Genomic DNA, 14,636 nt, shown 5'->3' with positions numbered 1-14,636 from the left:
ATTAAAATAAGTATATACAGTACAATGGAAACAATATTGATTGGATCACATATTATATTTCTACAGCTAGTAGTTATTATATAGATTTCTTTCAATTATTTTTGTTCGAATTACTGTAGACGGATACCCCTTCGCATCGCTATACAAAACTTTCACACATGGTAAACTTCGGAGTTTCACACACGGTAAACTTCGGAGTTTCACACACTGTAAACTTCGGAGTTTCACACACGGTAAACTTCGGAGTTTCACACACGGTAAACTTCGGAGTTTCACACACGGTAAACTTCGGAGTTTCACACACGGTAAACTTCGGAGTTTCACACACGGTAAACTTCGGAGTTTCACACACGGTAAACTTCGGAGTTTCACACACGGTAAACTTCGGAGTTTCACACACAGTCAATGTAGTGTAGGCCTATTGTGTGTTCAAACTTCGGAGTTGCACACACGGTTAACGTAGTGTAGGCGTGTGTTCAAACTCGGTGGTTTGTGGCAATCAGTGTAATATAGCGTAATCATGTGATTGCTAGGCCTTCTTTATCATGTTCTATAAACTCGTGCTCAATTCAGTCAACAATCGAATTTGTTCCTTTTCTATATTTTGTTTAATTAATATATTTACATAATAGTCTGATATATACAACTATACATACAATTGCTTAAAGCGTGTATATTTATAATAAAGTACGAAATATAATAATAATATACTTTTTATAATTGATAAAAATATCAAAAATTTATATTTTAGCCTTGCTTAGCAAGATTTGTGAAAGATATAAAATACAACTGATGACGTAGACATGACGACTCTTGGCATTTCCAGCTGTTTTCTTCTCTAACAACGAAAGACTTTATTTCATCACAGATTTCATCGTCTTCGCTGTTCGTATTTATATTCCTCCGATTAAAATAGTCCAATACACAAATAGCCGATTTGCCTTTAAGACCACATCGGTGTAGTTCGAGTTCACACGTCGTCGTCGCCGAGCAACGTTTTTATCGTTCGAGTTGTTTCGGACACACACTTCGTCAACTTATGGAATCAAATACAAATGTATTCAATGAAGGCTAACGTGTCATATTCGTTGGCATCGCATGTGATCGTAGTCAGTCCAAAATCGCCATGCAAATTCTTCCCTATAAAAAAAGATAATAACAGTAAAATAATATGTAGAAAAACACAAAATATATCATAAAAAATCGATGCATTAAGTTTGTTAAGGGAGCATATACGGTAGGAAAGCATAGGATGTCGATTTTCCATCGGTTAATGTAGGCGTACTTGAATACGTATGCGTATGGGGGAGGTGCTTGGTTCCCAAAAGGACGTAACGCAACGACGTCAACGTAACGTAAGCGAGTTGACCACTGACAAGCAACAGTCGAATAAATCCATCGCTAATTGTGATTGGTCAAACCCCCTACGTTGCGTTACGTCGTTTTGTTGCGTCTCTAGTGAAAACCAAGCATTATAGTATGTAGGCGTACCGTATGCACTTAAATACGTGAGCGCGCACTACTGGATAATCCATATTATACAGAGGGGAGAGGGAGGTCAGGGTGAGGCTTTACATTACAGTCTAGTAGGCATAAGATATTTCAGTCAACTCACTCTCTTAGTGGACGTGTTATCCTGCAGACATGACCGTCCTCACACGGGCAGATACTGTCTATCGTATAATCAACACCTCCTTGTGGTACAAAACACTTTGTGCTCACTTTCAACTTCATTTTGCAGATTGATTCGCCGTGTTGTTTGGCACAGCACATATTGCTTCCACAGTCCTTATCATTCTTGCACCTTGCTCCTGAAACATGAAAACAAATTAGGAATAAGTTTCAATATAAAAAAACATTGCGGATCGGAAACTATATAAAAATCTGTTGAAGATCTTCTTTCACTTATTTATGTTTGCAAGAAGGACTATGGTCACAAAAAAAACCCAGGTCACATAAAGTTTGATAGTGTAGACAGAGCTTTAGATGTTAAATGGCCGGCTTTTAATTGTGCACATTCTCATAATTTACTTTTAATAAAATCATACGGTTGTATCATTCATTTTATGTGGTATAGGACTATATAATTTGAGTCGATTAAAATTCCAACATACTAGGCCGTTGGACCTTGGGAATAATTTCGACATCTTCGCAGCTTGATTGTAAAAAGAATAGCAGCTTGCATCTGCCAAAGGCACCTTTGGAATGTTCGAACAAATCAGATGTCGTATTAAATAATAAAACAATGGCACATTTGTGGGCAAACTATAATTTGTGAATCTCGAGGATTTTACCAAGATTCGAGGAATCTTACTCTTCCTAGATTTATCATTGCAATTAAAGAAATTAACTTAACAATAATTAAAGCTATCTTAATATAGGCCTACTTTATACAATTTGAATTTATTTTAATATCTCGCAATATCACAGCAATATTCCGTTGTTTTCTTATCTCACCGACATGATTATAGGCCTACTATGGACATGTACATTTTTTGTGTAGCGGTATTATTAAACTACTGTAAGTTCGAAATGACCTATAGGCCTAGAAGAGTGGTGTTTTCACCTATCAATTGCAAAAACAAGGTATTATTTTTGTGAAAGAATCGGACAGTCTTACAAACAACAATTACCTAAATATGACACGACACATTTAAAAAGCCATTCCTTTCTGAAGAGTTGTAATGAAATTCGTTCTGTATGATTAACGATTGTAGATAAATACTCAAAGATAGAAAGACATGGTTTTAATGGTGATTTATTGTACCAGGCTGACTGGTCTCATAACTCACAATACAAAGTCGATGGTTTAACCTTGCTTTTATTATACTAGCCTTTTAAAGTCGAGGAGTATATCTGACAGAAATGTATGAGATCGGCTTTAAATTAGACGTCAATCAAAGTGATTGGCGGGGAGGAATGTCTGAGCCAGTTTGAGGTCTTGTCAGACTTGTGTGTGATCCAACGAATAAATTAATAGCAAATACATTTCTTTTTAAATCTTTAATTTAAATATAGATATTTTAGCTCTAAAAGGAATATCTTTGCTTTTGAGTAAATATTATAAGTAACTGTCTTTTTTTATCTTTTGAGTATTCGAACTGTTTGTACCGCACCGGTAGTAAGTTAGGTTTTGGCAACATTTTCTAAGTTGATCTGTGTTAATATATAGTCAGACAATGATATCATTTTAATACCGGTATTACCCCTGGCAAGCTATCCAATTTCTTTACAAAATAATCTATCTGCATAAAGCTCAATTATATAGAGCGATACAGTAACATTTATAAAGGTTACTATCTTATTTTTCCTCGATATTATTTAATTCAATTCAATTCAATTCAAAGTAACATTTATTTTCTTCAAATTAAAACAGTATACAAAATGGTGTAAAGAAAGGTAATATGATTGAAGAAGGCATGTTCAAAAAAGCAAAAAGCTTGTGACAGACATGCCCAAACAAAGACTAGATTTATCCTTTGCTATTATTTTAATACATTTTGGTAACGTTTTATTTGAATGTAGCCCTATTTAAAATTTAGTCTAAATTGAGTGTTCTAATATAGTAGGCCTAATACATAGTAGTTTCTTGTTCTTAATGCACAATGGAACAGTATTAATAGGCCTACAACATATTATCGATCGACTGCTACCGGTTTGAATCCGCTTTAATTACTATTGTCCTAAACTTCCTAACTGATTCTCCATCTAAAATTAAAGGATTGAAACCATGTCACGTGATCTCAGACTCATTCAATTATCAAAACTTATTTTATGTCAATCGTGGTAGAAAATATAGACGTATTTATAAACTCGTTAACTTGTTTTGATTCCATTAATGGTTTGGGGTAATTAGTGTTGACAGTTTTGTCTGATGAGACAAAGGTCTTTAAACGCGACACGCGCAATCCAAATCAACGTACCAACACCTAAACGGGTGAATGGCTTGACTGCCACCTTTATTAAGGGTAGACCTGGATGGCAAAATGTGTTTTGTCTGACCGGAAATAAAGAAGAAAAGCATGGTATTCATTGAAGCATCGGTGGTCTAATGGTACCGTACCGAAGGCGCCTATTTCAAAACACCTGAATTTCACGTGTCTTCTGCTGCTCCATCTTAAAAACCCGTAAAACACATTACAATTTTACTGTAAGTATTCACGGTATATATATATATAACAAGATCATCATCATATTGTATTATACCGTATTAATTCTTTCTTGTTTAGATTTATATAGTTCAGAATAATTAGGTAAAAACCAGTTAGAATGTATTGAAATGCTTGGCAATCAAATCCCATTACATACAATAGAAACCGGGTATCATGGACAATATTGATAAAAGCGCATTCTCTAGGAATTACGTTTGAGGTTAAAAGCTTTAGTGCCTGTGTCTAGATGCAAACAACAACATAAGAAATAATGGTGATGCTAATCTGGTACTGCCACCTGTGATTTGTGTGCTGTTTTCAAAGTTTTCCTTGGTAAATCTATAGAAACTCTACATGGCTATTTAGTTCTGTAGAGGAGGCTTGAAGTTTGAATAGACGAGACTTAGAATAGTGTCTCGCTCAGCACACGATGCTTTTCAGCTACCCTACTGTGTAATTAGGCTTGTCGTATTGTAGGTTTAATGCTCAAAACAGACAGTTGTACCCGTGATTGATGGCGACCACACAGTTATATAGCAAGATGACGAGTGACAGCTAGCCATTCTTTACTACGCGGGGTTCACAGTTTATGTGCGCGGGGCCATCGGGTTGGAATTCGTCAGAAATTTAACTCATCTTCACGTGTCATTTACAGTTATAATAACTATTCATATTATTAATATAAGATGGTTCTTAATTAACTAGAAATTATTAATTATTACAGATGGTCCTGCTGGATTTATTAATGTGTATTTATCAATTTATCAGTTTGATTAGCAATTATTGCTAAACAAAATTGTGAAATGAATTTTTTCGTCAATCAGACGTCCGCGAAACAAGAAACCTTTATTTAACGTTTTTTTTTTTTACAAAATGTTTTTTCTGTTTAAAAAGTGTATAGTTTAAAAGATTGCGCCGGCCTAAACGCTAATTCTTGTTATCGTCAAAAACATTTATGGTAGCTAGGCCCAGGCCTGTCAGTCCTAATGCGATGAACAATTGTGAACGTCTTAAATTATTGCTCTTAAAACATCACTCAACACAAACACTATTATTTGTTGATGTGTCTGGTAATGGATAGTTTGTCACGTGTATCTTTATCCAGTCTTATGATTTACAATCCGGGACTTTAAAGACCCTAGATATAGCGACGTTATGCCACATAGATTTATGTTCCATTGATGACCAGAGAACAGTGAAACATACAAATCATTATCTTTAATTTCTAGAATGATTGATGAGAACATTGGTTATGATGATGGAAAGATAATAAGCTTATTTGTATTGTATATCCCGTATGCAGTAGCTGTTCAAAATCAATAGTCTTCAGAAAATTGATTTACAATTTTGAATTGGAAAAATAATGCTTACCAACTGTTCCAGGTTTGATTGTTTTCTGACATTTTCCAAAACGACAGTCCAGACCTTTTCGGCAATGACTATCTCGTCGGCAGAGGGCGTTTTCTAGCTTGTGGTCGAGACAGTTACCATAATGTTGATCGCAGAATTTTCCGCGTCCGCACGCTTTATCGCTTCTGCAAGGAGCCTGGAGAAAATAAAACAAATTGGTTAATATTTGTATACCTCAATGGTTAAGTTAAATAACTTAATTGTTTTTAATAAATTAATATTTTTAATTGGTACCAGATTGGTTCTAAAGTTACACACTGATTTAATGTAAGGCAAGAAAAACAATGAATCTATCCTCATAACATAAATTGTTCATCAAGTTTCATTAATGTTGTATAGTGACGAGTGTTCTTCCGTTTTGTTGGCATTAAGAGGACAAACACTGTAAATTTAGAAGATGTCAGCTGTTTCTACAGTTGGGCTACACGTGTATACGTGGGTGTTGATTCCAAATCAAATTAAAACAAAGAAATATCTAGTTGAATATATTTGGCACATTGTGAATCATTTATCATCTTAAAAGGCAGGTCCAGCCAATATTGAACGGTATGATATTAGCCCTATACTCTTAAGTCTTATACTCAATATTATACGATAATTGGGATACCCAAATCAACAATGGGGCTCTAAACTGTTATAACTTCGAATGCTGTTGCTTCAATAAACAAAATAAATAAAAATATAGGCTTATGTTTATGTGTGTGTGTGTGTGTATCAATATATTACTGTACTCTAATCTTTTAATACATCGAGGTTGGTACAGGTTGGTTGTTTTATTTAATCATTCATTAGGCTGATTATTAACATACAAAAAGTTAGTAATTGTTGTTAATGAATCAAAATTAATCAGTAGAAAACAACATGGTAACATCACTAGTACTAGTAGTATTTCTCTCTCCTATGCAAGGTTAATAAAACATTCTGCAATGATAAATCACATCACATAGATGATTTATATACAAGGGTGTTATAGGCTTTCTCTATGTAGAGATTTATCCGTATGACGAGTGATATCTATATACCTCGAACATTATGCTGCACGAGCATCCTCATTCCACTCGGAATAAATAAGCCTACAGTTTTCAATTCATTTATTTACTGTAAAGCCAAACATTTCGCGGCCCTAAATTTTCGCGATTTTACATCTCCAACTATTTCGCGGCCTTTTATTTTCGAGATTTGTGTTTCTTGTCGTCTTCTTCTACAGTACAATTTGGTGAACCAAAAGGCTGGGCCTAAAGAGTCAATGAAGCTCTACTTACAAGTCACAAGTTTATTTTCAATAGCATGACTTTTTGGCTTATTATTTCCAAAGAGTTTTTTTTTTCTTACCGTATACTTTTATTCTTTAACAAGTAGTATTAGTCCATTAATATTATAGGGCCTAATAAATTTCTTTACACCATTCATTAAAATCGAGTGAAATATTACGTCATCGAAGTAGGCCTACCTACCAAGGTCCAAGTGTTACCGTATAAATGTTACTTACATTTTCAGATACCGAAATAAAAATGAGAAAAGCAATAATATATGTCCAGATGACGCTACAGTTAATGTTCTTCTTTGGCGCAACGTGAATAGTGTTCGATGGTGGGGGGAAAATAGTGTGTTTAATACATTGGAACTAAAAATTAATTAGGCCTACTTTTAAAACAAATACAATACACAATCCAGTGCCTTACCTGAGCATGCAAAGTCAAGTTGACGTCAGTGGATACATTTCGTTTCTTTATGTTGAGATTCCTCGGATGGCTAATAGCCTCGTCAGATTGCTGATCCTGATTCGGGTAGGGTAAACTCCACATCCATGGAAAAATGACAGCAGTAGACTCTTGCACTAAAACCGTGAAAGAAATGACGACGAAAAAGCCTTGCAATGCATACATTTTGATTGAAAATTTCCAGGTCAGATTGGAAAAAAAAAACGGTTCCTTCGTTTTAATTAAAGAATCGGTTGGTATCAGATCTACGGTACTCAGTTAATGAGATAACGAAAGCTCCGTTTCCAAGTGTCTCGTGTCTGTGAAGATTATGTTTCGAATGACTCTCCAACAATCATGAGATTTCTCCCAGGTCATCAGTGTTGTCAAAAACTGGTGGTAAATGATCAAATCCTTGTAATGGGACGTTATTTGACATACGTCCATGGATGGAGATGTCCCACTTCTGATGATTGGCATGTGTCACTCTTCATCTAGCCTCATGAGCTTTACGATTCGGCCAATCAGAGGAGAGTATTCGCTGTCAATCAATAGGATAATCCTCATTTACGCCCAATTGTTGACAGGAGCCATTGACTGGGTGTGGATTCCTGCTGTGTGTGGTTGTTTTCATTACTATAACCCTACTGTGATCTTTACACGATTGGGTAAACATTACGAGATCCTTCAGTCTGCCTGACATCTGGATGGTGACAGGACGATTCAACTATGTAGTAGGCCTACCACTTGATTATTATAGCTAGCCCGAACATCTACAGTATAAGTAAAAACAAAGTTGAAGTGTTAATTAAAATAGAGATCCTATGCATAATTGGGTTTCTTTTCTACATTATTCTATTAGTAAACTTTGAAAATACCCTCTAGTTATAGGCCTACTAAATTGATCAGATCAATTATAACTTTGGTTTAAATAATTAACATCTGCAGGTAGCTCTATATAGGCCTATTCTCAAAATATGAGTAACATTTGTTAATGTGTTGCTTTAAAAATTTTACTATGGACCCTCTGTAGGCCTATTAATAAGTATAGGCCAAATTGATCAGATCAGTGATAAACTTTCATATAATATTTAATAACTTTGGTTTAATTTACATATACCGGTACAGGTAGGTATATATAGGCCTATTCTCATTAAAATATTTGTTAATGTTTTGTTTTAAAAATAAGCCTGATGTTACTATGGACCCTCTAGTAGTAGGTCTATTAATAAGTATAGGCCTTAAATTGATCATATCAGTAATAACTTATCATATATATTTAATAACTTTGGTTTAATTAACATCTGCAAGTAGGTCTCTATATGCCTATTCTCATTAAAACATGGTAACATTTGTTAATTTTTTGCTTTAAAAATAAGCCTGATGTTACCATAGACTTTAGGAGGATAATCTATTTTATATGTCCATGTTACCTTTGTTTTTGGTCCAAAATGGTCTTTACTCGGAGACGTGACAAAGCCGTTGATATTAAATTCCGAAAATATCCATCAAATAATACTCGCATATTAATCACATTGGCATGTTGAGACATCTTAATGATGATGTCTATACGTTAATTAAGTGAAAATAGAAGTGTGAACAACAACATGTCATCAGGCCTCAAGACTAAAAACAACTCTGTTCATCGTCTTCGATTGAAATAAGTCATATTAAAATAGACTGAATTTTGTTTTTATGTCATCATATTTTTTTTTCATACTCATCCAACAGCGAGCGCAAACTCGCTAATTCCTACAGGATGGATAAACTATTTTATAGTCTCATTTGAGCCTTAGGGAGTCGAGTTAAAAGAGTCATGAGTTACAACCTTAGACTAGGTCAGGATTGAACCCCAGACCTTGGGATTGGAAGGCAAGTACGTTAACCACCAAGCTACAGCTCTCATGTTTGTCATAAAATTCGATTATTTTGGGTCAAGCCTCCACGACGATATCAAATCTTGTTTTGTTTTTTAGTTTATTCATTTTTTTTAAAGATTTTATTAGGTTTTCGTTATTCACTATAAACCAAACTTGTTAAGTATGTTCGGATTGAAGATAAAATTGCATTACGCAACAATCACGCGGACATACCTTATTATAGAGGGCGCAAAGCATTATGTTAGCAAAAGTTTAGGTTTCTTAGGTTTTCGCGTATATTAAGCTCTGTCTAACCTATCAAACTAGGTGTGTGATGTGTCTAAACATGGTAGTGATATGACATCATCATGTCCATATATGAGCACATCACATAAAGTTTGATAGTGTAGACAGAGCTTTACAATATGATTAATCTTCGGTTTTCATCAGCTCTGTCTACACCATCAAATTTAATGCGACAAAAAAATGTGACGTGCCTATATGGACATGATGATGTCATATCACTACCATATTTGGGCATATCACTACCATATGTGGGCACATCACACTTTTTGTGTCAAACTAGTTTGATAGTGTGGACAGAGCTTTACAATGGGGGATTATGGTTTTATTTCCCAAATAAGATGTTGATTGTTATCGACGGCTGCAGTTTATAAATTTGTAGGGGAATAGGCAATCATTAGAAGAACTCTTCACACGGTAACACTGTTTTTAAAGCCTTTAGTGCACTATACTTTACCGATAACAGTGCATTATAGTATGATGTTGTATTGTATGCATCAAACACAACAGTGTGCTTTATTATCAAACTTTCTTGGGCTATTTTAAGTTCATTTAATATTGTTTTCTTGTACCTTTTCTTTTTTTTTTATTTTTGTCTGTAAAATTTAATAAACTGAAACAAAATGGAAGGAAGTAAAATATAATTGAATTTATTTTGTTTTTAAGTAAATGTATAATTTGATATAACATGATATTACTATTACATAGTATTAATTACATATACTAGGCTTAATTTATAGCTCTAAACGGCATAAAAAACACTTGAAAATAAATAAATGAAACAAGATTGTGATAGTGAGATATTCGCTCACTAAACTCTTTTTTTTTTCGGTCTAGTTTATCAATTATTGAAATAGTATGCATATCATGCATATACTTAGCTTAGACCACACAGTGTTTAATTAGGATTTCATAATTATGAATAATTCAGAATTCATTGGATAATAAATGATCACAATTCAAAAATTTACATAATAATAATAATAATTAATTCATGATTGTAAAAAATTAAGTGAGAAAACAATAAAATAGTGTTTATAAATATACAACCTCTATTATTGGGGAAAAGCAACATATTTTTAGATGTATCCACTCATTGTGTGTATGACTGGCAAATATTGTAGTTAGTACAGTACCACCACCATAATAATAGCGATATTGTAATCATAATTATAGCAATAATAATATATTAGCAATAGCACTATAGAATTAAAATATTAGTATATTTGAACCATTAACCCAGGTTAACTTTTAACTTACAACCAATGTAAACCTCTCTTTACATCTCCTACATTTGGTTTTAAAGAAAAAAGATCATGCACCTTTTGCACAGTAGCACCCACCCAAAGCCTTTACATAAAATAAGTCCTTTACCACTAAAAAAGTGTATTGCATGATACAATACTGTGTAACCCTGGCCATACCCGGAATGTTGAAATGCGGAATTGTAGGCCAGCGTTAACGCCATAAACATTTACTGAACCCCTTCGTGGTAAGTGATGTGGAATGCATTCAACATCAAGCCAACCTGGGTGTACTTGTGTTCACAATGTAAATAGTCTTGCGTATGTTTTTCCAATTGGTTACTATCTTCCGTTACTATACTATTCAATTTACATACAATGATTATTGGTTTCGTTTGCTTATATAAAATAAGTTTTGATTTATTTCATTTCAAGAAATAAGATTCTTCAAGAGTAGATTTAGTTTTTATAGGTATATGAGTTATAGTTTTGATTTGTTTTTATATATTTAGGCAAAGTGCCAAGGATAACTATAAGCGAATTCGTTCACTATCCTCCTTAAAGATGGCATTCCTGTTCATAAGACAAACATATACACAAGATGTAAACATAAACAAAGTCTCTCCTAAGAGTGAGAGTGGAGTTGTAAGAATTAATATTATTATAAATATTAAAGATGTTTTGTCCCTTGAAACAAAAAAATGAAGGTCAAAATATTCTAAATTTAAATTGGCCATATCAAAGTAATATTAAAGTTATTCACTTTAAGTCGAAAAATCGAGCCAAAAACAACATGTGTTGTGCTGTGTCATTAGAGGGTTACTGAATCTGGCGTAAAAATGAAATTTATCTGGATATGTCACATGTTAGTTTTTAGCTTGGCCGTGTAAAGAGAATAAATTTCATACACTACTAGTACGTACACGTCACAGATGTGTTTTAAACTCTGTCTACACCATCAAACTTTATGTAACAAAAATAAGTGAGGTGCCCATACATGGACATGATGATGTCATATCACTACCATATTTAAGCATATCACTACCATATTTGGGCACATCACATTTTTTGTCAAACTAGTTTGATAGTGCAGACAGAGCTTTACACTACTGTATCTAGTCTGCATTAATGCCTTTAAACAAGGAATCTAATTGGACATCCTTATTTGCAGGGCAGTTGTAGTAGCCAATTCCGTATGGTCGCATGTGATAAATCATGTATTCTAGTAAATACATATTGTTTCGTGAAGCATACATGTAAGAGATGGCGTAGTCGGAGCAACAATCAGGAAGCTGTAAAAAACAAAACAAAAAATACATCTTTGATGAATGTCACTAAAAATTACAAATTTTAATCCATAAAAAGATTTTAGGTAAATTTGTGAATGAAAACTAGGGTTAAAATTCATCATTAGGAAAGGAAATGTCTCGGTAAAAATAGTAAATTTTGTTCATGATGATATAACTTGAATTCTTTTTATTTTCATACTCATCCAGCAGTACAAACTCGCCAATTACAGGATGGATAAACTATTTAATAATTTATTGTGCTTATAAACTAAATCTCATTTGAGGCTTAGGGAGTGGAGTTGAAAGAGTCATGAGTTAGTGTACAACTCTGGCACTGGTCAGGATTGAACCCCGGCCCGGGCCTTGGGATTGAAAGGCAAGCACGTTAACCACCAAGCTACTGTACAGCTCCACTATAAAGCTACAGCTCCACTACGATTCACTTTTAACATTATTCCAATTTTTTACTAAATTTTGTTCAGTATGTTTTTATCGTTTGTAATACTGTACTCTTACTTAGAAAAAAATTAAAATTTCAGATTTCTGTTCTATTTAGTACCTGTAGGCTATTTTAATAATTAACTTGCATCTTACCTTTTGACCTGGTTGCTTAATAAACCTCCAATACCACACGACAAACTTGGCACTAGTCACTGGCACTTCGTGGTTGGGAATCAGCATTTGAAACCGGTTTTCACCGGTGTAATCACGGCCATCTTCACGTGGATAAACTTTGACCTTGTTAAAGCAGTTCTGTAACTCCTCATCATCATTTTTTCCATCTTTTTCAGCTTCACAAGATTGGATAACCGGACTTAATTTTTTCAAACCTTCGCGGCTTAAAGCTATCGTAGACGCTCTACCTTGCTTATCGGCAAACACTTGCCCTACGTAATCCTTAATACTAGTACTGTGCATGATTAACATATATCGTAAATTTTCAAGAATTAAAAAAGTGTCGTACTCTACTTTAACAATCCAATCATAATTATCAAGTTCTTGTTTTAAACACCACTGTAGACTTGATTTTAATCGATTCCATGAATTCTGTGCCCCATTCGGCAAAGTAATTACTTCAACGTCATTGCTTTTTTTCCCTCCCGATGTTAAAATCACGAACTTATCGCAATGCTTTCCCCACGTTTTTAACTGGTACTGTGCCGTTGGCAGTTGATTTTGAGGCGTTATTGAAAAACACAAAATCCGAACTTTAGAATTCAAAATCGTTGAGTTTAATCGAGGATCGAAATCGTTTCTTTTTAAATAGTTTACAAAACGACTATCCAATGCGGGATTTGATTTTGGCGCTCCTAGTTCACTGAGTGTACCTTCCGGTTCATTCTGCTCACTAGCTTGAAAGAAGTAACTTTTCCCATCAATTGAATATTCAACTGGAAGACTTTCATGACTTCCGGAAGGATAACCTATATTATCAACGTCAGCCGTAACCTTTGAACTTAGGTGGGATGATGATGAGCCTATTGTCATAACTGGCATGTGATTCATCATGTTAACAATATCGACATACCTATTGTAAACAAGGACGGAACAACAACCAACAAACAGACCAATGAACAACGAGAACAAACCTCGTTTCTGCATTTTTGCTGGATAAGATTGAATGGTGAATTACCTTAAATAATCCTTGCCCAATAAGTATCTTCACATTATTATAGATTGATGAGCGCCACAAGAGCAACAGTACACGTACAGTAACCTGTAATATAATTTAAATCTTTTTATCATTCTCAATTGTTAATTTGAATAAATATTCCCCTACTCCAACAAGACTCTATTATTAGCCCTATACACAGTTAAAACAACGATTCTGGTTGGTATAGTGTGAGTGTAATGGATAGGCCTACTGTAGTGTAGGATTCTTGGGCAACCATTTTGTTGAAAAAAAAAATTAATAAAAATAAGCTTTAATTTATAATTATTAAGCATAAACAGTCGGCTACTAGGGGCGAGCCTATATAGTAGATCAAATCTAGTAGTAGGTAAGCACTAGCTAGTGGTACAGTATATTAGTTAGATTAGAAAATCCTAGTCTAGGCCTAGCTCGGCACCTTGCTTAGGAGGTGCGCCTGCATATTCGCCTCCTCCAGTTCAACCCATCATAAAGTAGCTAGCCATAGGCCCTATGCCTAGCCTAGAAGTAGTAGCAAGAGGGCTAGGAGTTTCGTCTCTTCTTTTTTGTCATTCTTCTTAATATATTATACTTGGCGGCCATAATGACCAGACCTCTTATATATATTAACCATTCATATAAAACATTGTATTTAATAAAATACTCACAAATATTAATACACCAACTTTTTTCTCTTCTTCTTCGATTCGTGTTTTCGTTAAGAAACCAAATCTATATCGCGCCCTCTATATCCAACACAGTTTTTACTACTTTTTTAGTACAGCAACCGCGTCTATTTTGTTTTTATATATTCAATATATTGTAAGAGATTTCACGTTCAATAATATATTGATTACTAACGGATTACTATTACCTTATATGGATGTTCAACTAATACAAATAACCTGAATGTTATTAATTATTATAAATATTAGGATAATTCAGTAGTGGCGGTATATGCCTACATGGTGGCTACTGTAGTGATTGTTTTAATGTTTATAACAACGTTTAAAACGACGACTATATTTTCAATTATATTACGCTGCTGCT

At 34.1% G+C, this 14,636-nt stretch overlaps 2 protein-coding genes across 2 annotated transcripts; both read right to left on the bottom strand.

Annotated features, from left to right (window-relative positions):
- Positions 1 to 636: 636 nt before the first annotated feature.
- On the bottom strand, positions 637 to 7,714 carry LOC144840449 (dickkopf-related protein 3-like). The gene is made up of 4 exons (XM_078696264.1): positions 7,244 to 7,714; positions 5,523 to 5,697; positions 1,616 to 1,811; positions 637 to 1,140 (listed from the first exon to the last, which is right to left on the bottom strand). Exons 1-4 carry the CDS (start codon positions 7,445 to 7,447, stop codon positions 1,080 to 1,082), a joined length of 636 nt encoding a protein of 211 aa, XP_078552390.1. The 5' UTR covers positions 7,448 to 7,714; the 3' UTR covers positions 637 to 1,079.
- A 2,386-nt stretch (positions 7,715 to 10,100) lies between these two features.
- Positions 10,101 to 14,303, bottom strand: LOC144839667 (glycoprotein-N-acetylgalactosamine 3-beta-galactosyltransferase 1-like). The gene is made up of 3 exons (XM_078695123.1): positions 14,255 to 14,303; positions 12,551 to 13,673; positions 10,101 to 11,959 (listed from the first exon to the last, which is right to left on the bottom strand). Exons 2-3 carry the CDS (start codon positions 13,556 to 13,558, stop codon positions 11,783 to 11,785), a joined length of 1,185 nt encoding a protein of 394 aa, XP_078551249.1. The 5' UTR covers positions 13,559 to 13,673; positions 14,255 to 14,303; the 3' UTR covers positions 10,101 to 11,782.
- Positions 14,304 to 14,636: the final 333 nt, after the last annotated feature.

The sequence above is a fragment of the Antedon bifida genome, chromosome 4 (genome assembly GCF_963402885.1).
Source record: "Antedon bifida chromosome 4, ecAntBifi1.1, whole genome shotgun sequence".
NCBI lineage: Eukaryota > Metazoa > Echinodermata > Crinoidea > Comatulida > Antedonidae > Antedon > Antedon bifida.
This window is presented reverse-complemented; position numbering and strand designations above follow the sequence as displayed.